The sequence below is a fragment of the Ammospiza nelsoni genome, chromosome 7, assembly GCF_027579445.1.
Source record: "Ammospiza nelsoni isolate bAmmNel1 chromosome 7, bAmmNel1.pri, whole genome shotgun sequence".
In the NCBI taxonomy this organism is placed as follows: domain Eukaryota; kingdom Metazoa; phylum Chordata; class Aves; order Passeriformes; family Passerellidae; genus Ammospiza; species Ammospiza nelsoni.
The window spans coordinates 28,235,837-28,261,286 of NC_080639.1; the positions used below are offsets into that span (position 1 = coordinate 28,235,837).

Below are 25,450 nucleotides of genomic sequence, written 5' to 3' on the forward strand. Positions count from 1 at the left end.
GGGCTTGTGGCCTCTTTGTTTGTTAATAACTGTCAGATTGGCAGCATCCTCAAAACACATCTTGGCCTGACAGCCTGGCAATTAAGTGATTTTCAAGACTCTCGGCATTTGCAGCTCACCTGTGGAATTAATAAGCTGCATTAGGCCTTTCCTTTTTGGTTTCTTTTCTGCCATTCAGTGATCATATCACCTTACCCAGCTAATACAAAGCTAGCACTAGTGGGAAAGTCTCACTCCGGAAATGCTCAGCATGGATGTAGAAACTCCTGATCAGGTATGGTGGGGTAGACTGGTACATCCCAGGTGGGATTGGCATCCTGCTGCTTCTCCAGCAGCAATGTGTGAGTGGAGCGGGCTTCCTTTGCAATGGAAATATGCAGTGCTGCTGTTTCAGATTTCATTGTGTTGCAAAGAATTCAGTGCTTATTTAGCAGAGAAAGGCAATTTTGATTTCTTTTTAATTTTCCAGGAAGGAAAATGCGCAGCAGTCCCTTTCAAATCTTTTTCAGCAGATATTGTTGAAATAAAGTCAAGGCATTTCAACTTCATAACTTCCATATTCTTGCAGTCTAAAATATAATAGATCTTAAACCATCTTAATCTTTTCTGTGCTGCTTCTTACAGAGGCTGCAGCTACCTGTAAAACATTAACTGATGAAAAAGTGTTCTGCCCTAAAGCTTCTCCCAGCTCCAACTATTTGGGATTGAAGAAGGTGGCTGGTGGCAGCAAGGCTGATCAAGGGACTTTTCTAATTACTGCTCTTCGAAAAGCCATCAGAGATTTGGTGTTTGGGCACCCCACTGCGGGACTTCCTTGTGCTTGTGGGGTTCCTCCCAGCCACAGGAGAGCTCTGCTTTCATCTTATTTACTCTTCCCAGAGGTATAAAAAAATAATGGGTAGTCCCCCTAAGGCTGCCACTTATCAGTAACCTGAAGACCCCAGGAATTCTTGCGGAATAATAGTTAATGCATTGCCTTCATGCACAAATGCTAATCTGAATGCTTGAAAATACTTCTTTAGACCTGAATATATTCATCCCCCACACTATTTTGAATTTTTCGAAAGTTTTGGGTACAGTCTGTTTTGCACAACCAAATCCAGGACTTCCCATGTCAGCAGGCTTCAGAAAATTCATTTTCTCACCAAGAAGTGAAATGCCCCATTTTTGGTCACACAAGAAGGGTGCTGCAAATCCAGCTGCTGCATGGCAGCATGTTGAAGAGATTCCTGGGGTCTTCCTGTCCCTTCCAGCAGCAGCTGTCCCTGCTCCTTTGGTGGATGAGGCAGGAAAGCCCCTCATGATGAGTTTCAGAGATGTAGATAGCAGTGAAGGAATTTCAGGGTTTGATTTTTTAACGACAGTTCTGTGTTCTTATGGAAAATGTCAATGAACTCTTCAATTTTTAATCTAAATTTTCCAGTAGAGGGAAAGGCCATTTTTAGCCTCACTGTAATTGTTCCGTCTCTTTTGCCCAGGAAAAGATGGACAGTTTTAATGCCCTTACCAAAGGTCAGGCAGTGCATGGGAGAGAGCTGAGCGGAGCTGCCAGGAGCTTCAGGATGGGTCAGACATCAAGCTGAACAAGAATATCCTACTTCCATTAGGGCCTGAGTTCATTTAAGTGCGCTGTCTTCTTCTTGGGGGTGGGGAGGAAATTTATGGGCAAATTTCTTCAGTGTTGCCTCGAGTCGGCCACGGGGCTGCGTGGGGAGCTCGCAGATCTAATCTCGCCCCATCCCAGCTGCAAGAGCCAGCTCGCTCGGCAGCCTCCTGCCTGCCTGCCTGCCCGCCCGGCTGGCGGACACAGCCCGCGGCCCCGCGGCGCTGCTGCAGCTGGGCCGGGCTAAAACGAGTTCTGCTGCACGGCCAGCAGAGCCCTGAGTGTGCCTGCCGTGTGCCAGCAGGGCCTGGGTGCTAGGCAGGGCTGGGTAAGCCTCAGCATCTTCAAATGAAATTTTTTTTTCTTCCACCTGAGCTGAAGCAATAGAATAAATTTTGTAAGAGGATAAGCTCCTCTAGGCCATCCCCAAGAGGATGGATGGTTGTTGTGATAGGGATGATGGAGAGGGGTACCCTGCCATTTGCAGTGTCTGAGGGAGATGTTTGCTATCTTTCATGGATTTCATAATGGCATTTTTTATGCAGGTAGCCCCAGGAATGGGCTTTATTCTGTGTCAAGTAAGTGTCCACATTTGCCTGTGAAGTCTGTGTCCCTGCAGGGAGCTGAGCAGGGAGCCCAGTGGCCCCTGGGTCTGTCTGTGGTGGTGAGGTGCATGCAGGGGCTCCAGCTGTACTGCAGTGGAGAGACAGATCTTATCCTCTGCTTCTCACTGCACCCCAACTTCTCTTGAGTGTGAAGTCACACTGACTCTGTCCCACAGGTGCTTTGATATGTCAGTACAATAATGCTTTTCAAGGCATTATTTTTTGTGATTTTATAGCTACAGGGCAGTGTGTTTTAGTATTTCCTGTTTACTTTTCACGTATCTGCATCCCAGCAAGGCCCCTTCTCCTTCCAACTCTCCTACAGGGCATTTGCCATTACTTGAGCTGTTTGCCCAACAGAAGTTAGTTGTGTAATCTTTATTTCTTATCTGGATTGGATGCTGTACCCAACCCACCGTTAAACTAAGCATGTTGTCTTCCAACATCCTGACATGCATTATCTGAAAAACATAGTTTTGTAAATCAGGCTACCAGCATCTTTCTCCATTAGTTATATTATAAAAAGGGAAAACTTGTTTTGCATCCCTTTGGGTGGCAGCAGCTGGCTGGATGTATTTCAAAATGGTCTGTAGTGCCTGGGGCAGGAAAGAGGTCTCCCCAGGTGAGCTGGTGGGGGCCTGCCTCCTGCTTCTCCTTGCTATAATGTTCCCAGTGGGCCAAAATGAATATTTCCTATTATTCTTCTTGTGTAGTTCCTCTTTTATTTTTTGTCAAAGCCATTGAGCAGGTAATAAAACAACAGAATAATTAACCAGTGATAATTGAAGTATGCCATACGAAAACCAAACTAAATGCTAACAAGCCAAACAAAAGGAAAGTAGGCATGGTGCAGCCCTGTTTATAGGGCTGTCTGCTGGAATCATTATAGACGTTGATATAATAATACTGAGCACTTAATTACCACATCATTTTAAAAGAGCTGTATAAACATTAACCAAACCTCTGAGGTAGGGAGGTATTATTATGTTCATTTTAAAGAAGGGAAATTCTGACAAAGCAAGGTTAGTCAGTAATTTAGTGTTGTGAAGACAGGCAGCTGATGGGGCAGGAATAGGGGTTGCAGCTCCTTCCACAGTTTTGGAGACAGAAAAACAGAGCTGCTGAAGCACCTGTTTTTTGTGAAATGCATAGTGCTGCTGTTTAGAGAAGGGGCACACTTACCCAGACACCTCTCTATGCTTAGAAAATTCTCAGATTGGTGTAATTGGCCATTGCATAAGTATCCCTTTTTGAAGGAGGCATATGGTGTATTTTGCAAAGTAGCTAAACAACATTAAAGTCAATCTCTCAAAGGGGCACTAAGAGGCAGTCACTGCAGCCTTGTGTGTTTGTTCCTGCTCTTTCCCATATTGATCTGAGTGGTGGTTCTGGGAATGCCTGTCCCTGCAAAGCCCTGAACATTCTGCATGGTGGTATATGACTTCATCCGAGGAGAATCCCACGGACGCATCAGCGTGATCTGCTCTGTCATGTTTCTGTGACCCAATTTTCCCTGTTCTTTGTCTCAGACCTTCCCTGACCCCAGGCCTATTATCCCTTCCAATAATTCACCCAGACCATTATTAATGGTGCATTAACTTTGGCTGCGCTTTCAGTGAAGATGTTTTTCTTGTGCTCATTCATTCGCTCAGCTCACTTAAACAGCTAGATCATTATTCTGGGGACGTCACACAAACACAAAAACATCTCCCTTGCTGACACCTACAGTCCTGCAGCGCTTTGCCAGAGGGGCGGCCATCCAAACACAACAGTGAAACGCCCAGGAGGGACTATCAAAGGGAGTCAAGTAGCCACACACAGACTCGGTGCTCGAGGCCGGGTTTGCCTCCCCTGCTCACACACTGAGACTGTCCAGGGATGCTCAGAACTCACCAGCTCTAGGAGAGCTCTGATGTGAGGAAAATCACCGCAGGAAAGCTGAGGAACAAAGCACTGGCCTGTCTTTGCTGTTTCACAGCCACTGTGCTTGTTGGATGCCAAGATACATCTCTTTAAATATATACTGTGGATGAGTAAAATTGGGACACTAAAACATGTAACATGAAAAACTAATGCTGCCTAAGATTTCTTTCTCACTTGATGCTTTGGGCTTTCCTGGGAGATTACTGAGTGAAGAACACTCCATGTTTGTTGTACCTTTACCTTGTTCTTGAGAAAGAGATTGAGATTTGGACATCTGGGAGAAAATGTGGGCAGCAAGAAGGGCCTCTGCAGAAATCTGTTGTTTTACTACTATTTTTTTCAAAGAAGCTGAACCTGGGAGAAAAAAAAAAGAAGCAAAAGTTGTTGTAAGTTGCTGTGTCACACCAGGTGCCATCCCACCTTCCCCAGTAAGAGGGATTTGGCCTCTGACAGCACAGCTCAGTTCACCTGTGGAAGTACTGGTGAAATCTCACGAGCATCTTCTGGGAAATACCTTTCCCATTTTTTCTGTTGGTTGTTTGTGCACAGCTGCTAATGACACTGCAGTGACAGGAGAGTGTGAGCTGGTGTCTGGAAGAGTTTTTTGCCCGCTGACACAAATCAATCCAGTACCCCAGGGCTCTGAAGCTTTTTAGAGATAAAGTTGATAAAGTTGCAGTTTCTGCCTGCTGTGATTGAGGTTCATTGGTATCCTGCTCATTTGACTGTGTACACTTGTGCAAGTTATTTTGCATTAGTCTGCTTCAGTCCCTCTCGAGTTAAAAAACAGCATGGTTTTTCAAATGCATGTTTTCTTCCCTTCCTAAAGAGAGGGGAAGCTTTGTTACTCTTTGCAAGGGACCTTGTGATCCCTTTATGAAAGCTGTGTCCCATGCATCACTGACTCCATAGGAAATCAAACCAAAAGGCATGTCAAGAAATCAGAATTTGTGTTTCCTCTTTTATAACATATCAGTTTTTTTGGGATCTTTTTTGCAAATTTGTTGAGAAAAGCGCAACAGGTACTGAATTATCTAATGATATTTGATATTTTATATTTTCGTCAACAAATGACTTTCACTGTTGATTGCAAAATATTTTTGCACTATTTCTGATGGCAAAGAAGTCTACTTACAGGCTGGACTGCTTGTTCCCCCAGGAGACTGTTGGACACCCATAGGAAATGTGTATATTTTTTAGCCCCTATGGTGGCCTGCACAACTCACATGTGCTTCAGATAAAGCAGGGGGAGCCCAGTGCATTCTATGTGGTACCAAGGGGGTGTGTGGGGCTTTTCAGGGTCTCTTCCAGCCAGTCTTGGCTGCATCACCACAGTTGCAAGTGGCAACTTCTTTAAGTCCTTTCCCAAGGGCTTTCTGAATTGTTTTTGTCAAAGCAAACTGCAAATGAAACCCACTTCAGTGCCGTGGGGTCTGATTTCTTTTCTCCTTTTTTTTTTCTTCTTTTCAGCAAACGTGTGTAAGCTGAAGTATTTGGAATAGAAAAAACTTGCTAGACCCTTCCTCATTCTCACTTTTGAGCTCAAGAAAGGTGCTGCTATGAGTGATGTCAACACAGCTCCTTTGCTCGCTATGCAAACCCATACAGGCAGTCTTGTTTCTCTTGAAGCACAGACTTATCTGTAGAGATAATCAAAAGCCTGCATCATCCTCAAGTAAGGGCTGTTTCTGATGCCTCCCTCCCTGATTCCTGGGATTTTCAGCAAACGGACATCCCCTTTAAACCTGCATTTCTGCCTCCTATCTTTTCTCTTTGAAGCCAGAGGGTTGGCTGGCCTTTGAATAGACAAGGATGAGAACACAGCAGTGGGAGGTCCGTGTCTTGCTCATAAACCTTGGCCAGAAAATCGCTCCGACAAGTGGGGACAGGTAGCAGCATCTTCCCCCTTATCAAATGGCGCGGCGGAGCAGACACATTCCTGCAGGAGCCCGGTGGGGTGGAAGGTGGGGCCTCCTGAGCGTGCCTTGTGCTCTGCTTCACCAACTTGGTGTAGAACTATGTTGTTTCTGTGCAAAACACGCTGTTCTCTCATTGTCCCTGCCCCTTGCGTGCTGCTTTTGATGTGTTCTTTGGCTTTCTCTTCTTCCAGCAGAAACCAGAGAAAATGTTTATCTGTGGTTGCAGTGCTTGGGGACTTCTGGAGGTGCCATGTCATGCCTTTGCACCTCAGAGTATTGTATTGCATGGCTTGGTATGGCCCAGCCTTTTCCTGGGGAAAAGCTTTCCCCGGGCCTCCTACTAAAATCTCCCTCCCTCTTGTGTGAAGCAATCATCATTAGCTCTAATTGGGCAGCTTTGGGGTTAAATCTACAAGATTGCGTGGGTTTGGTAAATCCTCTGCCACTGCAAAGCAGATAATGCTAAACAAAAGATTGCCTTGATTAGATTAAAGTTGGCAAATTCATTGCCCTAATCATCATATTGCCCTTCCCGTGGCTATTCAGGAATACATCACCGTAACTTACTTGAAGTAATTGAATATAATTGTCTTTTTAACTCGTACGTGTAAAACATCCATCTTTGTTAACAGCGTGTGTTGTTGTCCTGCTGCCAGCTCACAGTCCTCTTCTGGAGGGGTGGGAACAAGAAGCAGAGCCAGGCTGACGTTTATGAATTGGTAGTTGATTGCCTATAAAACCATTCATTATTTCTGACCAAGCACCTGGAAGAGAATAAAAATGAACAGCACCAGCCACTGGGGCCCGTAGGCTTGGCTGGTGCTCCCCGGCAGGGAAGCAGAGGGGAAGTCATGAAGGGGAATGTTGCAAAGGGATATAAAAAGAACCAACCCTTTCCCTTGCCCTTAGTGGCAGCGCAGCACAGGGCACATGGTGAGGTTACAGTTGGGAGTGTGAAGCAGATACCCAAGGCAGAGGCATTGCTGAGCTTCCCATGAGCAAAATACATTGAAATGCTAAAAACAAACCAAGAGTGCAGTGGAAAGGAGGAAGTTCATGGAAATTTTTTCTCCCATTAATAATCAGAGGTGTGAGGAGGGAGACATTCTCTTCAGATGTCAATTTTATACCAACAGATAGCTAAGAAAGGAGGCCAGGCAGCAAACAGCCCACCCGTGTTTTCTATTTCCCAGCTCTCCTGAGTGACAAGGAGAGACTTTTTTAGCACAGAAATTTCCAGTATTATCTCAGCAATCAATCATATAAAAATGCATAGGTACAAAATAAAACATAGCTGGCCTGGCTTTTAAGAGATTCAGTTTGACCTGTTTTTAGTAGTTTTATCATTATTAATAAATTAAATTGCCCTAGGGGACAGGCCAAAGGATGAGGGCGACTCTCCACATCATTAAAACTCAGCTGCAATGGCCAATACAGCTTCAGCCCAGGTCAGCTCTCACTTTCCTGCACTCTGGGGATTAACTCAGCCCCAGACCTGTCCATTTGAGGCAGAGAAACCACCCTGTTTTGGAAGGTTGCTAATCTTCACCTATAGGGATGCCACTGGCAGCACTTTGGGTTGATCCCAGGACCACAGAAGTTTTCTTGCTCCTTTTGGTTTATTTGTACAGCACAAATATGGGGTGGGCACTGCAGGAGGCCCAGCCTAGGGGTTCAGGCTGGAAGAGATGTTTGTGTGATGCCACTGAATGTCTGTGCAGGGACAGTTGATTTTGTGACCATGCTTTGTATGTGATGATGTAAAAGCTCAACTCCCTCTGGTCCCCACAGCAGCCGTAGGTTGTGGCAGGGAACAGCAGTGTCCCCAGGGAGGAGGACAGCAGCTGTCGGTGTCTGCCAGCCTAGGCTGTAGTTTGAGCTGAGCATGGTTTGGGGAGACCAGAGGCTTTACCGTGCTGTATGAGCAGGGGATAGGGTGTGACAGCTAAACTCCTGGTGTATTTTTGATCTGGAAAAACAAGGTTTGCCTCTTAAAATGAAGAATCCCTACAAGTGCCCTTATGTAACAGATCGTCCCTACTCAGGACAGTTAAAGGGTGAATCTTCCTCCTGCAAAAGCAAATCCTGAAGGATCCAAGTTCATTCTCTCCCTGAGCTGCTTTTGGGAGAGGAGAGGAGGGGAGGGGGGCAGAAGCGGGGGAGGTGGTTAACAGTTACTCTACTGTGTCCTGACATTAGGCGAGCTGCAAAAATGCTCCCAGTGTATCAGGTAGTGTGAGGTGCCAGCCCTTTGCTGGAGCACGGAGAGCAAGTCTGCTGCAGAGCCTTAAATACTTTCCACCCCGACTACCTTAGCTTAACGCCTTTCAGCAGAGTTGGCAGGAGGGTTGTTTTTGTGTAGTCTCTCACCTCTCCCAGCAGCCTGGCTGACGCGCCTGTGCCGCGCTGTGCTCAGGGATTGAGCGTTGCAATGGGAGTAGGAGCCGCAGATCCTCTCGCTGATATGCCGGGAAAGACGTATATGAGGATTACACGCAGGCTTTGCGCGACGGACCCACGCGGAGCGCAGCCCCGCCGGACACTGTCGGCGTAGCTCTGGTGCAGCTGGAGTCACAGATGCAAAAGGCTGAATTTTAAGGTCTTTCATAGAAAAAGAGTTTGGCATTTCTGAAGTTTGCTGAGCGACAGCGAGAGACTTGGCCCAAGCCTTGACATTTTGGTTTTGGATGGTGCTTCCCCAGTCTCCAGAGAGATGGTACCTGTCGCGGAGGCAAGTCACAGTGAAATACCCAGCACAGGCTGGGTTTTGAATTGCTCACTTAGGAGGTTGGGTTTGTTTTATTTTTGGTCTCCAGCTAGACGGAAAGGCCAAGAAGCCAGAGAAAGAATGGTAAAACCTGCAACAATATTAAGTAATCTTTAATGAAGATCTTCTGACTATTTGTAAAGGCAGAGCAAGACCAGCCTTTTACCTTTAAGCTGGTCGCTGCCACAAATGTAGAAAGGGTCATCTTTAGAGACGCGTGGAGCCCCGTCAGAGGGCGATTGTAGGGGATCGCTATTGTGGTTGTGCGGTATCACTGTCGAGGCTCTGCTAATTCTTTTTCTTTCTCTAGCTTCTGTAGTTTTAGCAGGAAAGGCCCAGGTGGCCAGGCAGTATTGTTGGGGGTGGTGAGGAGAAATAACCTGATGAATTTTCCATCAGCTCAACTCACTCAAATATTCTCGCCGTTAACTTTTGGGGTCAATAATAAATATTAAAACCTGTAGATTTAATAAGTCAATGTAGGTGTTCGCTGCCTTTTGAGACCACTTTATCTTTCCATCAAAGATGAAACAAGCCTCTCAAATGAATAAAAAATAGGGCCTCAAGTGATTACAAGTGAGAGCAATTTGAGCTCCTCTCTCAGAACCTGGCAGTAGGCACTTCTGAGCCTCTTCTGACTGCCTAGACATTCTGCTTTAGCGCTGCTCTTGCTGTTATATTTTTAGGTAAATATTTCCAACTTGTGTGTACAGACCTTCAGGAACAGTGTTTGCTGCCACTCCAGGCTGGAGGGACGATGCAGGTCTGGATCCCACCAGGCTCTGTTGAGTCTGATTTGCGTTGCAAGTCTAGTTTTCCTTGGTGCTTGCTATAATCTCCTCAAGTTCAAAGAGCGCTTAGCTGCTTGTCTTTGTCAAAAACCCTGTTGGAGATCTTTTATGTCGAAGATGTAGGATTTTTCCGCATGACTTTGATTATTTATTCATTCCACTTCTCTGGTGTATGATAGCGCTGATATCATGAAGACCCCTTGTCTTGCACTGCTCTTGCTCTGAAATTCATGGAGATTTAGTGCCTTTGAAATTGTTTTAAAAGGGAAGGAAAAGTTTTTGAAGTCCCTTTTTTTTTCTTCTATTCCCCATAACAGTGCCGCAGCACATTTTTCCGGCCTTCCACGCTCCTTTGCCAATTGACATGCGCCACCAGGAAGGACGATACCATTACGAACCTCACTCTATCCACGCTATCCACGGGTAAGTCTTACACCTCCACTCCTGTGCTAAATGTCAGCCACCTGCAGTATTCCGAACCCCACTGCTAAAGTCCCTGGGACTCACTGCCCTTCTGGCAGGCTGGCCCTACTGGCCACCGTCCACCTCATTGTCCCCATCCAATGACAATACTGACCTGCCTGGCAGGAGGGCTTTACAGCTCTGTTAAGCTGACAGAAGTGCCCTATAGCAGCAGGATGGGAGTATAGGGCTCCTTTGTCATTATCCAGCTCAGCTCACGGGAACAGGCTTGACTTGTGTTTTTGCACCCACCATGTTTCTCACATCGTGCCTTGCCTGGGTCATTTCTGTCACCATCTTGGCAAAGACCCAGCGCTGCTCCCTCTTTCTGGAGACCTTGTGTACCATTCCTCCCTGCCTGCCAGTTGTGGGGATGGTGGCAAAAGGCTGCCGGGAATGCCGTAATTCAGTTTGATTTCACTGAACAACAGCCTGACTGGGCTGGTAGCATTTTCTAAAAGTAGTGGTAAGTCAGGTTCTCATGGGGGTGTCCGTGTCCACCCTGGAGGCGTAGGACTCTTGAGTTTTGATGGCGACCTTCTCATGAAATCCTCCTCTTGCTGAGGCAGCTGATGGGCAGTGAGCACAGAGACTGGTCAGGGGCTACACCCTGAGAGGGGGGTTCATGGTTAATCTCTTCATCCAGGGACATTACAGCTCAATAGTTCTTGATGACTTGAAGGAGATGTTTACAGAGAGATCTGTTTTCACCTCCTGTGAATTTTGATCAGGGCAAGGAAAATGGAGCCAGCAGGGATGTGAGCAGTGGTTCTAGTGATGGTGGGGCTGGAAGTGTTTCTTCTAGTCCCTGACAAATATCTTTCCCATGAGAGGTGAGGAGCAGTGTGGTGCGGTTGGCAGTCCCACGGCCATCCCAAAATCCTTCAACCCGCAGCTGTAACACAGGGCTCAGACATCGGCTGAGGGACAGGTCCCACAGTATTGGGTGTAGGGGAACCACTGAGGGCCAGAATAATTTTTCAAGAACAAGGAAAGAACAGCTAGGGCTCATCACTTAAAAACCTTCCATTTGATCCCCTGCAGTCCTGTTGCAGCCTTGCTGTCTGACCAGGGGCTGTGCTCACCTAGGTTTGCTGGAGCTGCTTTTGGAGCTGTGCTGCTTCTGGATAGGTGTGAGCAGGGGAACAGACCCTGGGAAGCAAGTAATGCAGACAGCAGCAGCCAGATCTGTGGAGCCCCACAGCTACCACAGCTTTATTCTGCTTCCAAAATACTGCAAGAAATAAATGATAGGGCATTTCCCCAGATCCTGTAGAAGACAAGTCATTGTCTTTCAGGCTGACAGTCAATTTGACTGGATGTTTAAAGGGGCAGAACAGCTTCTTACATGCTGTGTGCAAAGGGGAAATGACAAAGCAAGTTGCTAACATGGGAACTGGGGGGATATTAGGGAGGCTGCATGAAAAAGTTCTGCTCTTTCATGCAAAAATTGTAGAAAAAAGACAGAATAATAACTTGCTGGGAGACAGTTATTTAGCCAGAGCTCTGGCTAATAAAGCACATATGGAACAGGGAGATATTCAGAACAGTGGTTAGAAGAGAGGCTGGCAGATGTCCTGATGTTTGTCGCAGGTTATTTGTGCGCCCCACTCCGTGTTCTCCTTCAGCCCTCACGAGGAGGTTTGGGGGCACTGCATATACTCTGGGGCTCCACACCAGTTTCTGTGGCAGGGTCATGAGGCAAGGTCTTCTACAAAATGCAACTGAGAGCTTGCCACTGATGCTGCATACCTATGAATCAGATCCCCAGTAACCCCAGTATTTTTTCATGTTGGCTTTGTCCAGCTGATCAATCCTGGCAAAGCGTACAGCCCTGGCAGATCAGGTTTCAGTTCATCTGCACCAATATTAATAATTTACTGTGTTAGCAGCTACCACATTTGTCTGTCAGTGCACCAAGAGTATCCTGCTTAGTATTTGAGTGGAATTGTTGGCAAATACCTGTTGCATTTCTTCTTTGGGATTCCTCTCCTTTGCAGCAACTCCTCTCACAAAACTAACTTGCGAGGTACGGGAGAGAAAACTTGGTTGTGGGTCTTAAAGAGAAAACATACTCCTCTTTGAAGCTACCTGGGCACTGCACTGAAAGGTGCCTGTGTGGCTGGAGATGCTCCAAAGCTGCCAAGTGCTTCTAGGCTGTGACAATTTTTTAGGGTCGAGGGAATGCCGCTTCTGTTTGTTTGTTTGTCAAGAAGTACCCTGCACTATGGCACAACCCTCTTGGGAAAACTCTCTGCAGCTGTGGTCTCAGTCCTTTTTCCTCTTCAAATTTTATCTGTCAACATCCTAAAATCATGTCTTGTCCTTTACTCTTCTTGTTTTTTATTCTACGTCTCTTTTGTCTTTGTTCTCTCTTCTCCAGTCTGTGCTCTGGAGGTCACACTGTAGCACTCACCCTCCTTGCTGGAGGATGTCCAGTGTGAAATCATCCAGACGTGGTGGTAGACCTGGGCTAGAGCATACTTGGTGGTTGCATGGCTCTTGTCCAATACACTGGACAATTTATGCCACCAGCTCATTCGGGCTATTGTCCAGTGAAATCAGATTGAATTACAGCATTCCCAGCAGCCTTGTTCAATACTCTGTGGGCACAGATGAGCTTCTAGAATTTTGTACTCTCTCCTGGTGGGGCAGAAAGCAATCCTTCTTGTTTTGAAAGTAAACAACCTGTAAAAAAACCCCAAGGGCATATGCATATTCTCACTCTAGAAAATTATGGCAAATGTTTGGAAGAAAAATTGCGTCATTGAGTTTTGGCTTTATGATTAATGTGATGGGTGCCTGACAGAGAGCCCCCAATTCATCAAGTCTATATTCTACCTGTCTGCTGCCGTGACGGTACCAAATTTATCTAATTATGTGAACGTTGCACGGCAAATTAAGTGCAGTCTCATTTCTTGCTAACTATGGGGTCTTATTATCTGCCTGCTGTATTATGTCAAAGGTTTGTTTCCTGATTGCTTGATGTGACCTGGCAGTGCATTCCCCTTCATCACTGTTTGCATTCGGCGTAATGAGAACATACGTTATTTTATCTCAACTGGAGAGAACTCATCTGCAAGGCTCTTTTGAGCAGAACCACTTGTGGGACCCTTTGCTTGGGAACACAGATGGGAATGTGAAAAACTTGAGTAAAAAAGGACCCCCATGCCAAGACGGGCCTGAAAGACTTGCTGCGTTTCTCCTCAGTACTGTCATTCCTGGTGTCTCAGATTTTCTTGTCAAGCAGCATGACAAATAATTTTCAGGACATGAGTCTTCTTCTAAACCACTGAGGATTTATTATATATGTCCAGAAGCAGATTATGTTGGGGTTTCCTTGAATTCTACTTTCAGAGATTGTTTTGGTGTTTCTCCAGTTGTTAGGACAACCCACTTTTCTGTACAACTACTGTTGGCTTTACTTGTTTGGTGGTGAGTTTTTTGGACATCTTTAATATTTGGACTTTTTTTTCTTGGTATTAACAATAATTTGACAGAATTGTGGTGCTTGCTTGGCTTGTGTAGAAAAATAAAGTATCTCATTCAGATGATTGTCCAGGATTGCAATGATAGTGTGCCTGTGGTAATATGGAGGATAGAGGGAGAGGCAGGATTGGAGTTCAGTGGACACCATAAAGAATGCAATGCAGAATGGAGTGAGGCTGGATGTGGGATGAAATCTATTCCAGGAATGTAGAACTAGAGCAGAATGAATAGAAGAAATTTTATTGGTGCAAAAAATGGTATGAGCCAACATTTCCACAATATAACATTCATTTAACAGTAAGTAATACTACAATACTCAAAGGCTAAGAAAAGACAGAAAAATAAATTTGGAGGTTCTGCCTTATTCTGGAGACACTGGATCAAATTACAGAGCCACATTCTTTTTTTTTCCCTCTGATCCTCTCTTCCACAGCGCAGGATGGCTCAGGCTCTGTGGAAGAGCAGTGATGGGTCTTATATGCATTTTCTGCATGCAGCTTTTATTGATTTGTCAGAATTTCACTCTTTGCTGCTGGTTGTAGGTCAGCATTATTTGAGCAAAAGTCATCAGCCAGGTGTGTGTAGGCTCAAAGCTGAACCAGAGAAATTTACTTCCTAAGCTAGTACAGGTCCTTTTCTAACAAAAGGGGTATTTTGTATTTTAGTGGACTTCTTCACAATAACCTAATCCACTGGGCCTGGTCTCTGCTTTAAGCTAAGGGCACAGCTTTGCAAGACCAAGCCCTTGACTACAGAGGAATGTTGCTGGCAGATATGGAAGGTGATTACATGCTTACCTGTTCTTTATTATTGTTGTTTTTTAAATCACAACAAAAATAACTAAAAACTCCTTAGCTCAGCTTAAAAGTCCCTGCCAATGCAATAGCCTTTGGGGCTAACCCTAGTAAACAGCATGCCTAGGCTTGACTCAGCAAGAAGCTTTTTAACAGTAGCTCCTAACTGTGGTTAAAACCCATCAGGCATTATGCACTGTAAAAAACAAAAGCAGCCTTGTTTTTCTACCAACATCCTGGCGGTGTTTTAGGATGCAGTTCTGACATTATTTATTAACAAAATATTGTGTTGCTCTTCTGTCCAGACATAAAAATAGTAAAAAAAACCCCCAACCCTGAGCTGATAATCACAAATTCCATGGTTTTCATTAGGATTGAATTATCCCAAAGACCTAAACATAGAGATGACTCCATCTCCATGATAATATGGAGTTGCCCTTATTTTCCCTCTGGTAGGGATTTTATCTCATTTAATCAAGGATATTCCTGCATTTCCCTGAAATCTTAATATATTATTGCAGATTTTTCCTGATATCCAGCCTACACTTTTTTCTTTATCTGATTTTATTACCCCTCCCTGTTGAAGTTTGTTTCCTTTTTACTGTGTTAAAAATTACAGAATACTTTTTCAGGACCAGTTAAAATGTTTGTGAGCTGTTTATGCAGGGTGATTCACAGGCAGAGGAGTTGACTGTTAAACTTTTCATCATAAAAAGACTATGTCTCAAGTGTTTACAAATATGCCAAATTTAATGTCAAACCCAAGATTTTCCATGTTTAATATCTGTTCCAGTCTGGTTCTCTCTTTCCTTTGTTGTTTTTTGTGAGATTCAGCCAAGGGAGGCCAAGTGGGGTTAAGGGAAAATATGTTGTTTAGCCATACAAAAAATAATCATCGTCATCTTATAACTGCTTTTAGAAACACCAGTGTCTCTTGCTTTAGAGCTGGAATTTTTTATTGTCACAGATGTGCCTTTTGCTGTTCCCATTCCACAAAAACACACACAAAGTCCCATCAATTTTGCCAGATAGGAATCCTTTGAAAGGTCTTGTTTCCAATACACGCGTTGAAGGGGTGTCAGAGTTTTGCGGTAAAATTTTCCGACTGCCCTGTGGCCCTGACCATGCTTCAGCTGAACCTTGCCAGGGCTCACCTGATGGTGCTCCCCGTTCCCTGCTGAGGCCTCTCTGCCGTCCCTTCCATCCAGGGGAATTCCTGACTCTGTGGAGGAGAGGAGCTGCTTGCAGAGAGTGCTCTGGAAGCTGCCTTTGTGCAGTATGCAGCATGCATAGAGTGCCTTGGGTTACCCTCCGCAGGGCACCGCTGCCAGGGGCTGCAGCTGGGCTGGGGATGGGACCCCTGGTGATGGTCATTCCTGCAGCAAGGATGCCTCTCAGCTGAGCCACAGAACGTACATACCAATAAAACCTCTGTGTTTTCATATTTACATTGCTACTGGAGTAGAAAATCTTTGGCAGGTCATGATTGATGGTACTGTGCTGCTTAGGAGACAGAGCGAGCTCCCTCCGGAGTCAAAGCAAACAGCTGCTCAGAGAGGCCTTCTTATGTGTTTTGCAAAGTTTTACGACTTTCACCAAATAGATACATTGCTCATTTGGGAAACAGGTTTGGGGGCTCCCACATCCAATTTATTCTGTCCCCTTCTTTCCCACATGCTTCTTTTATTTATTTAAGAAAATCAGAATGTGTAAGTTTTCAATGGTTTGCAGGGTCTGGTCCCCTCCAGAAGGCTGGTTCAAACCTCTCCATGATCTGTAATTAGCAGGAGTCTGTTGCTTTGAGGTGGCTCTTTGGTAACCTACAGGAGGTGATTTGGGGGACTGTCAGTTCCAAGATTAATACTTGATGGTCACTTGATCTCCATCTCCAGGAGACCACAGATGAAATACTAGGCTTCGGCTGTCATGTTCTGGGAGCTGGAAAAATTACTTTGATTCTATCTGTGCTTTATTTTCCTCATCTCTAAAATATTGTCAGAGTAATACTCATCATTTTGATATCTTGAGAGCTAGAAGAAATAAGAATAATAAGAAATAAGAAATAGCTTCCTTTGGCTTCCAAGATTGGTCTTTTTAGCCATTTTCAGGCACCAGGGAAGCGGTGCACAGCGCTACCTGCCTGTGCAGAAAGTGAGAAGCTCCATGCCTAACTTCTGGCCTCAGTGGGAGGACAGGCTGATCAGGTCTTTGGAGAATGGGGAAGGCGTAATCCAAAACACTGATCAGAGCTAGTATGTTTCTGGAGGCTTTTCCTGTCTTATAAACTATTCTGCAAAAAAACAAACCAAAACACAAACAGGCAAATAAACAAACAAAACCAAAACCAAACCAACGAAATACAAACCCCCACAGCTTTCTCTTTTGAATATTTTTAAAGTTGTTGAAGCATATTCCATTATGAGAGAGATTTACATCTGTGCTGTTCTTTAAATTCAGGATAATTTTGTCATGTGCATTTAGTTAAATAGCCTTCAGAGTACTTTGAGTAACTGAAACCTGAAGTCCAGAGGGACCTGAAGGGGATCTTAGCTTCACTAAGCTATGCAATGAAATGCAGATTGGGCTTGGAAATGTGTGGGCTGGGTCTCCAGTTGCTGAATGCTGTGCCATGGGGCTGGAGTGAGTGAGGGGCCTGGGTGAGCTCAGAAGAAGCTTTGCCCATTCACCCTTAGTGAAGATCTGGGCCACCGAGTTGCTGGTGCTGTGAAAAACTGCGCCTCTAATTTAGCCTGATCACCGCCAGAAGTTTAAAAATGGCTAAGAGGTTTTAGTACTGAGAACAAAAGCATGATCTTTGAGGTCTTTTATGTAAACCTCTGGCATGTGTTCATTTAATATGATGTCACTGTGTAATCCACCATTGCTTTTAAATGTCGTTCGCAGAGCTTCATGTCAGCGAGTCTTAAGTGATAATCCCTTTGCTTACCTCACTTTATAGTAGATTAAAAGTGACTTCATGCTTCCACCTTATCCGCTGTTAAGCTTGTGCTTTAGGAAAAAAAAATTATTTGAACTCTCTTTTCCTGCTGCTTTCTAAAGAGTTTCTAAACAGAGGGTGCGTGTCTTTCAGAAGCTATCTCAATGGGATTGCCCATTCTGCACTGCTTTCAGCATCTGTGAAAATGGATAAATGTTTGGTGCCAACTTCCTGCCCTTTTAAACTCCAGTGTTCTGAATTTTTTTCTCAAGTTTTCTCTCAGCTAAATGGGGAGCACTGCCCTTCCTGGCCTCTTCTTTTTCTTAATCCTAAATAAATCACTTCTCTAGATGGTATTTCACCTCTTACCAGCTTCTTGTGGTCATAAAGACAAGAGATGCTGGGACTTGTTGCAGTGTTCTTTTCCTCTGTAGCACTTTCTCTTGTACTGCACAGGGGTCTGTGGGCTCCCTCTTGTATCTCCTGGTCTTGTATTTCCAGGTTGAACTTTTACTCTATCCTGTAGCAGGTCCTTTCTCAGTATTTAAAGCTCTCCATGCAGTTCACCTTTCTGGTCCACCGTCCTTTTTTTCTCTCCCCGAATTGCACTTTCCTGCTGCTAGCACACCTCCTTGTGCAACACGTCCCTCCAGATATTTGCTGCATGTTGTCATATCCTCCTCCCTGCTCTAATGAACTGGCCAGGCTGCAGCCTGCAGCATATAGTCAAATATCAATCCACTCAGTCTCCTCATTTTCATTGTGTTTCTCTGAAATCCTTCCAGTATGTGCGAAGATAAATGGACAAAATGCATCCATCCCATTGGCTTGTGGAATGAAGCCTGCGGCACATCACTTTTCAGGTGCTGGTTAATCTGGATTCCCAGATACCAGTGGCCATGGGGAGCAAATTACACAGGCTGCTGAGAGATAAAAACTAATGGCAGAAATGCTGGCTTGTGATGTTGGCTGGAAGAAAAATGTAGGATTTTTAATGTCCATACAGAGCGGAAATTTTCAAATCTCATCCAAAAGTTCCCCCCACACGGCAAAGAGCAGGGAAGTCAATTTACCCTGGATGGATGAAGGACTGAGTCAATTCTGCTGGGATTAGAACATGTGGTTTGAGGGATCGGATCCTAGGTATTTTGGGTCTGATTCTTGGACCACCCAGATGGCTGGGGGGAAACTTAAAAGAAAAATACCAATGTGAAAAAGACCCTATTTGGCAGAAGTGAGGATCTGGATACCCTGCGTGCAGCTGACGCCTTGCAGGCCCATCTGCACAAACCAAGGAGGCTGCAGAAGTGGGTGCTGTTACCCTGGCAAATCTCAGACCTGCACATCCCTCCCGTGGGAGTGCATGTGTTTTAGCGGGCTTTCTAGAGCTCTGGTTCTGACACTAAACCACATAAGTATGTTTTTCTTCTGTGTGCCAGACCATTTTGAGAATTTGTGATTTTACACAATTTTCTGCCTTGGAGACTCTTGATTCCTGTTCTTTTATGTTTCACCATTGATATTAAATAGACAGCTCACAGCTAAAATTTAGAGCATTTCTCAAGGGTCAAACTTTTAAAAGTGCCTGTGTTATTTCAGATCATAAATCCCAGTGTACTGGGTCTGGCTAATAGCGTTTGAAAGTGGGTGTTGTGGGTTTCAAAATAGTGTTGACTCTTAGGTCTGGCTTGTCAAGTGCTAGTAATGCAAAGGCTCAATGGGTTTTTCAAACAAGCTGGATCCTATTTAAGGTCAAACTACTCCAACCTCTGTTGAAAATCAGGACACTAAAGCCATCTGTAGTAAAGGAGTTAAGTACCTAAAAATTCATAAAGTGGCTGGAGTGGAGTTAAGAAACACAGACATGTTAATGAGGTGGCTTGTGCATACTTGGAGCCCAGTGTGCATGCCCAGGCCATGCAGCTCCCTCAGGATCAATGGGGATGTTTTCTGCCCTGTCTCCTCTCTGTTGTAGAAGCATGCACATGGCAAATCTCATGGGAGGATGTGCTGTGGAAAAAACACATTCAAGGTTTAGATTATATCAGTTGGCCAGGCTCCACTTCAAGAGCAAGTTTACTGCATTCCCTGCTCCCACTTCATTGGTATATGTGGGGCTGGGTATTGATATAATTGATGGTGGTAGCTGATAGTGAACCAGGAGAATGCGAGCATTTAGATGATTTTTTTAAGCAGATACTTGTTGGAGTGGGGAGTGCCTTAGAGCATGGCAGGAGCTGTCCTTTTTCACCCCCTGGGCAGCAGAAAGACCTGTACCATGGTTTCCCTGCTGCTGAGCTCATGCTGTTAGATTAAATGTGAGAATTAGGCTCCACCCCTGCCTCCTGCCCTTTCTCTGGCTGCAGTGGTGTGCCTGTGCTTTTGCACAGGTGGAGCCTCCTCGCAGCAGGGTATTTCTTCCTGCACAGCTCATTTTATCTCTCTCTTACACCTCTCCCTGCTCTGCACACGTGAACCAAAGTCACTTATAACAGCACCTGGGTACAGCCAGGCAAGACTGAAAAAATACATGGGGACTGTATAAAATGCAGTCACAGTCAGCTTTTTGAGTTTTAAGTCTCTCAGGGAAATAAATGTGCATTCTTAAATCCAGCAAGGGCCTTTGAGATATTTGCCTTTTGACCCTGTGAAAGCATCCTGGAGAAGAATTTGTCTTATTCCTTCTCTTGCCCCTTCAAAAGAGACTTTCCTATCTTGGTCATGGGGCTACTTACATGGCTTTTGATTTGCAAACCAGCTGCTGGACATGGTACCTGCTGATTGAATGCTTCATGTGAAAGCTTCTTAAGATCCCACAGAGTAACCACACATCCCAAAGTACCTCTGGTAGAGGAAGTCTACCAGAGTGTGGTTAATACATTAAAAATAGGAAAGTTTCAAGCTTACAGCTGCATTAGGGTGATGTTCTTACATGCACATACTTGAAGGCTGTTTGTCTTCACTGTGAGATAAAACACTTCATTTCATAGGCTGTCTTTCATTCTCACTCAAGTGAAGTAGGATATTTTACAAGAGAAAACTGCATTGTAGATGACAGAAAGCAGAGTGTAGATTGATAGGGAGGTGAAGGAATTAATGCATTCAGTCATCAAATCAGTAAATTAAAGGAAGATCAATCTAATGAGGAGTAGTAAGAAGAAGAAGATTTGTAGAAGGTACTTGAAAAGTATTTTCTTGAAAAGTGTTATCTAAAAGATGAGTTGGTAATGCAGAGGGTCACACAGAAAGTGCTCTGGGCTAAAGAACTGTTTTTAAGTCTCTTCCTATTCAGGAGAATGTGTGACTGTATGCTCGATTAGAAATGCCTGTTCAGGTCTGTTGACTTCAGAGAAACTTTAATGAATATTCACATGCTGTCCTGAGGAGAGTGCTCTTCTGAAGATACCACAGAACAGAAATGTTTACTAAATCCTGCTTGTGTATTTGTGCTCTAAAATTAGTTCATATTAGTAATTTTTCTTGTGTCAATATAAACTTGGCTGTTGACTTCAGACCTCTTACAGCAGTGGATTATTTGCTGGTATTCTCATGAAAGACTTGTTATGATTTTTAGATGGTTTTTGCAAAGTATAAGTCCCAGTTTAACGAAGGGGGACTCTAGAGCTGTGGTGGTTACTTCCACAGCATTACTGTGACTCCAGCATCATCACAGAGATCCCAGAAGTGGTGTCAAACCGGCCAGATTGAGGAGTCCAGCCATGTTACCATGCAGACAAAATATCCCAGTGTCTGCTTCCTACCATGACTAAATTTTCAAGGAATTACCAGTGTTTGAGGTGCTGCTTTGTGTAACTGATAATCACTCAGGTCAGACTGTGTTGGTGCTCAAGGAGCCAATGACATTTTCAGTTCCTCTGGCCTCTGAAATGAGGCCTTTGCTGCTGTTTTACCCTGATTACAAGCTACACATTTGTGATGACATCTTTTGGGGATCAAGGTACAGCATGAGAGTTGGTGTATTATAGGGATCAGGTCAGGGTGAATAATTCTATTTTCTGTAGACCAGCTAGAAGGATTTTGCAGTTAGTTCCCAGGAGAGAAATCATATAGAAGTGATTTCTATTTTCCTCTTTTTTCCTAGTCCTCCAGCCCAACTGATTCTCTGTAAGAAGTATTGCTAGGAAGTGATGGATAGTGAAGTATCTGCAAAGTTTTATCCAGTACATTTTGAAGCTTCAGTATTTACAACCTGTTTATATATTGTTTCCAGTAGAAGTCTCTAAACAGAAAAATAGTCATATGAAACCAGTGTTAGCAGACCCCAAACCACTTTATTCACTTGACAAAATAGTAGACTTCCAAAGTCAAATAGATTTCTAGCCATCTTTGGAAAAGAAATTGTACACAAACACATAACCCAACCGCTTTTCAGGCTAGGTCAGAGAAATTCAAACCCTCACCCAAGACAAGAGATGTAAGAGGCTAAAATGGAATTGAGCAAGCTTAGGTATTTTAGAAGTCATGTGTTTTCAGGGTTCCAGAGGATCTTTACAGAGGACAAATGCACTGGACTTGTGGGCTGTAGTGGCGAGCAATGAAAACCACTTCATATTCCTCACCAGAGCAGCATCACGTGGCCTTGCCTAGTGAGTCTGAGGGAAAGGCATTCTCCCCCAACACCACTTCCTCCATGTCCTGGGATTGTCTGCTCAAGGCTTGGCTGGGTCTTGACCTCTCTTGGCATGCGAGATCTAAACCTGGTATGACTCCAGACTTCCCTCAACCGCGTCTGGTTTGAATCCTGTCAGTGCCTGGATGAGTGTTACCACAAGAATAAGAATCTCTTCAAAGAGTTGTTTGTTTGTTTGTTTAAGAGATGACTTCTGCCAAATGTGAAGAAGGTAGGAGCTCTGTGAGCTGTAACTTCTTTCCCCTCAAGTCCTGATGTACTGCTGGAGCTTAGGATTTTGTCAACCTGGTTTCTTCCTTGCTTGATCCCTGCAGAGCAGGGTTTGCATTTCTGGTGAATTATGTGACAGTTTCTGATAAGGATGGATGGTGAGCAGAGACTTGGGTTTGATTTCTGTGCAGATGTCACGTTACTTCAGGTATGTCACTCTGGTGCAGTATATTGGGTGAGTTACCCTTCCCAGGGTGACTTAGTGAGTAAATGGCACAAATTGAGGGACAGAAGATTCCGTAAGGTGCCTTGTGCTGAAGAACAGCAGACTGTGCTCCCTGCCAAAGTCTTGCACTGGATGCAGTGGTTTCTTATCCCTTCACTTGGTTTTTGACTATATTGCCAAACTGGACTTTTTCCAGGATCTGGTTTCTGTGATTGACTTCATTACTTTGTGTTCCATAAACCCAGCCCTTCCAGCTGTGTGTGCACTGGTGCTTTTCTCCCAGGCAGGGCAATTTTGTGGTTCACACATTCACCAGCAAATTTGCTGCAATCTATGAACTTCCAGTGCAGTAAGGATTTGTGTGTGCACATAAGGGTGTGTGTGGTGTCTTCTTTACTTAGCAGTGTAAGGTCTCAGTCTAATCTCCTGCTCCTGTTTACCAGCCTCCCTGGGTGAAAGCTGGGCTGAAAGTCATCTCCTGGTCTACCACCATCATCTGCACTCCCCAATCACATTTGAGATTCAGTTGAAAGAGCCAGTGGTGTCCAGGAGGAAATCTTTGATTAAAATGAAATTGTAGACTTTCAGAAGCTGTTATTGAAGGTAGAAGGTGGACATGCAGCCCAGCAGTCTGGCTTCTTTGGAGATGTTGGAAGAACTTGACAAATATGCCTGTAAAAATCCATGTGTACAATACCACAAGCTGCATTTGTTAATAATTTTTGACTTGTCAAACTTTTATCCTCCTTCACTGAACAGGAGAATGAGACCTTTCATGTGGGAATTTTGTAATTAAACGTTTATCTCCTACCAATAGGTCCTTGTAACTTCCTGTACTGTCAGATACTCTATGACTGACCTTAGAACATGGCCTGTGCATTCTTGCACCTTTTTAGCGTTGGCTGGAAACTCTTTTGTAGTAGGCATGAATGGTTGTATTAATCCTTACGTTTTCATGAGTACCAAACGTGTACTGCACGCTGGGTAAGAGCAATTATATTGCCGTTAGATTATGAGCAGCTTTCCTGTCCTCTGATGTGACATGCACAAATAGAATTGTGAATATTGGCAGTTCAGATCCAGATACTTGAATTTCCTTGGTTCCTACTAATACTTTAGATGATTTAAACCATAAAATATTTTTTAAATCAACATTAGTTTCACCTGTTACATCCTTTGCTTATTTAAACAAATCAAGCAGCTGATACAACTAAATAAAAAAACCCGAAAACATGCAAAGTGCAGGATCTTAAGTTCTATTTTAAAACTAAACTGCAGATAGGAGAATTTCTTATCAAAATCCTGTCTACAGCCTTTTCCTACAATGAAGGTATGTAAAAGCTTATACCCCACTGAAACCAACTTGGGCTGCAGGTGATACTTGTTGGTGCAAAAAGATGACTGATGGGACTTTCAAAAGCTTCTAACGCATGGAAAAACTCACAACTGGGATTTCAGCATAGCTTTGATTGCCAGGCTTGGTTTGTCTGCTACTGAGTTGTCTAAAGTGAGTAAAGAAATCCACTGCACCTGAGCAGTTCTGATTTCTCATTTCCAGACCACAGTACAATGGCCCTGTGTTTGCCTTTTCCAAAACCAGAGAGAAATGTTTTAAATAACATTTTGTGCTGAATTATTAAAACTGATGCAAATGTTTTCATTAAAATTTGAGTGTATTTAATATCCCTTCTCTTGAATTTTAAATAGAACCAATACTTGGTGACTTAATTGCCCAGCAATATATATTTTTTAGATTTTTGCCTTATATTAATAAAATGAGTGTATTTACATAGTTCCAACCTAAGCACATCTCGTTTTACTGACTAATTGCCTCATTTAAAGGGCACATAATGTTAACACCTTTTGGCTTGCCTGAGACTTTACATCATGCTACACGCTGAATCCCACAGTGAACTTTATCCTATGCAAAAAATAAATCATGTTCTCGATCTTTCTTGATAAAATATTCCAAAGAACCCCTCCACAGCTCTCTGGTCATTTTAAATTGTCCCCATTGCAGTGGGGTTGTGTTCAGACTAGCTAGATGACCGTCTCAGGCAGAGCGGGGCTGCTGTTGTGGAAAGCAGTGGCTGTAACCTGTGAGTTGAGCACCTGCCCTTGCCCATGCAGCCATCTCTTTCTCGGCCCTGCGTGGTTTGAGTGTGCACAAACAGGGCTGGGGGTCTCATCCCTGTCACCACTTTAATGGCACGTGCACTGAATTTGGTGAGATGCAGGAAGGGTGATTTTTTGAGGCTGTGGAGTGATGAAGATCCTCCTGTTTCTGCCCCTGGATCAGCAGTACAGGAGGTACCAGAACTGTTAGTGTGAGGAGGATGTCTGGGGGCCTTTGCCAGCACTGATGCTGCAAAACCCCCCTGTTTTTCAGGCAGCACCCCAAACCCAGCTGCAGTTCCCTGGAAGGGGGAGCATAAAGAGTGGCTGTGCCTCTGCCGTTGAAGCTTTTAGGAGAGAAACAGTTTCAGCTACTTGGCATCAACCTGGTGCTTTTGGGAATTAGATGTGACATTTGAGGTCAGGTTGGCATAACTTAAGGGTCAGCTGAGGGCTGGATGTACTGAACTTGCTGCTTCTACCCAGCTGAGCTTAGTGCCCAGTTGTAACCTGAGGTGAAGGAAGGTCTGGGGTGTCTGGTATTGATGGGAGGCCCCATGCAGGCAGAGGGGCAGGTGAGAGCAGTGGCCAGGAGACGTGAGGCCATGGCACAGCCCTAAGGACAGAAGCCACTGGTGGGTGGTGGCATGGTAAGGAGCTGTCTGTGCCCAGGCCCCCTCTCCTGCCAGGCTGGTGAGCACCAGACCTGCTGGACACCAGCACAGCCACAGCAGATATGCAGGGCTGGGTTCTTTGGCCTGGATAGACCATGTGCATGTGTACATCACTCTCCAGCTGCAATGACAACGGCTCTTTGAAATGCTCCTCTGCATTTGCATTTACAAAAGCTGGATAAGCCTTTTTTAAAAAAAAATCTGATAAGTAGCAGGCAATTGAATTAACCACTGTTGACTGTATTGCCGTCTCTTAACAAACTCCATCTGTATGGTCTCCCTT

General features: G+C 44.5%; 1 protein-coding gene across 1 annotated transcript in view; it reads left to right on the forward strand.

Annotated features, from left to right (window-relative positions):
* Window positions 1-25,450, forward strand: part of GLI2 (GLI family zinc finger 2) — a 139,348-nt gene that overhangs the window by 63,335 nt on the left and 50,563 nt on the right. Inside the window, exon 2 of the mRNA XM_059475759.1 lies at window positions 9,926-10,031. Within this exon, the coding sequence (XP_059331742.1) occupies window positions 9,926-10,031 (106 nt within the window). The remainder of the gene's footprint in view (window positions 1-9,925; window positions 10,032-25,450) is intronic.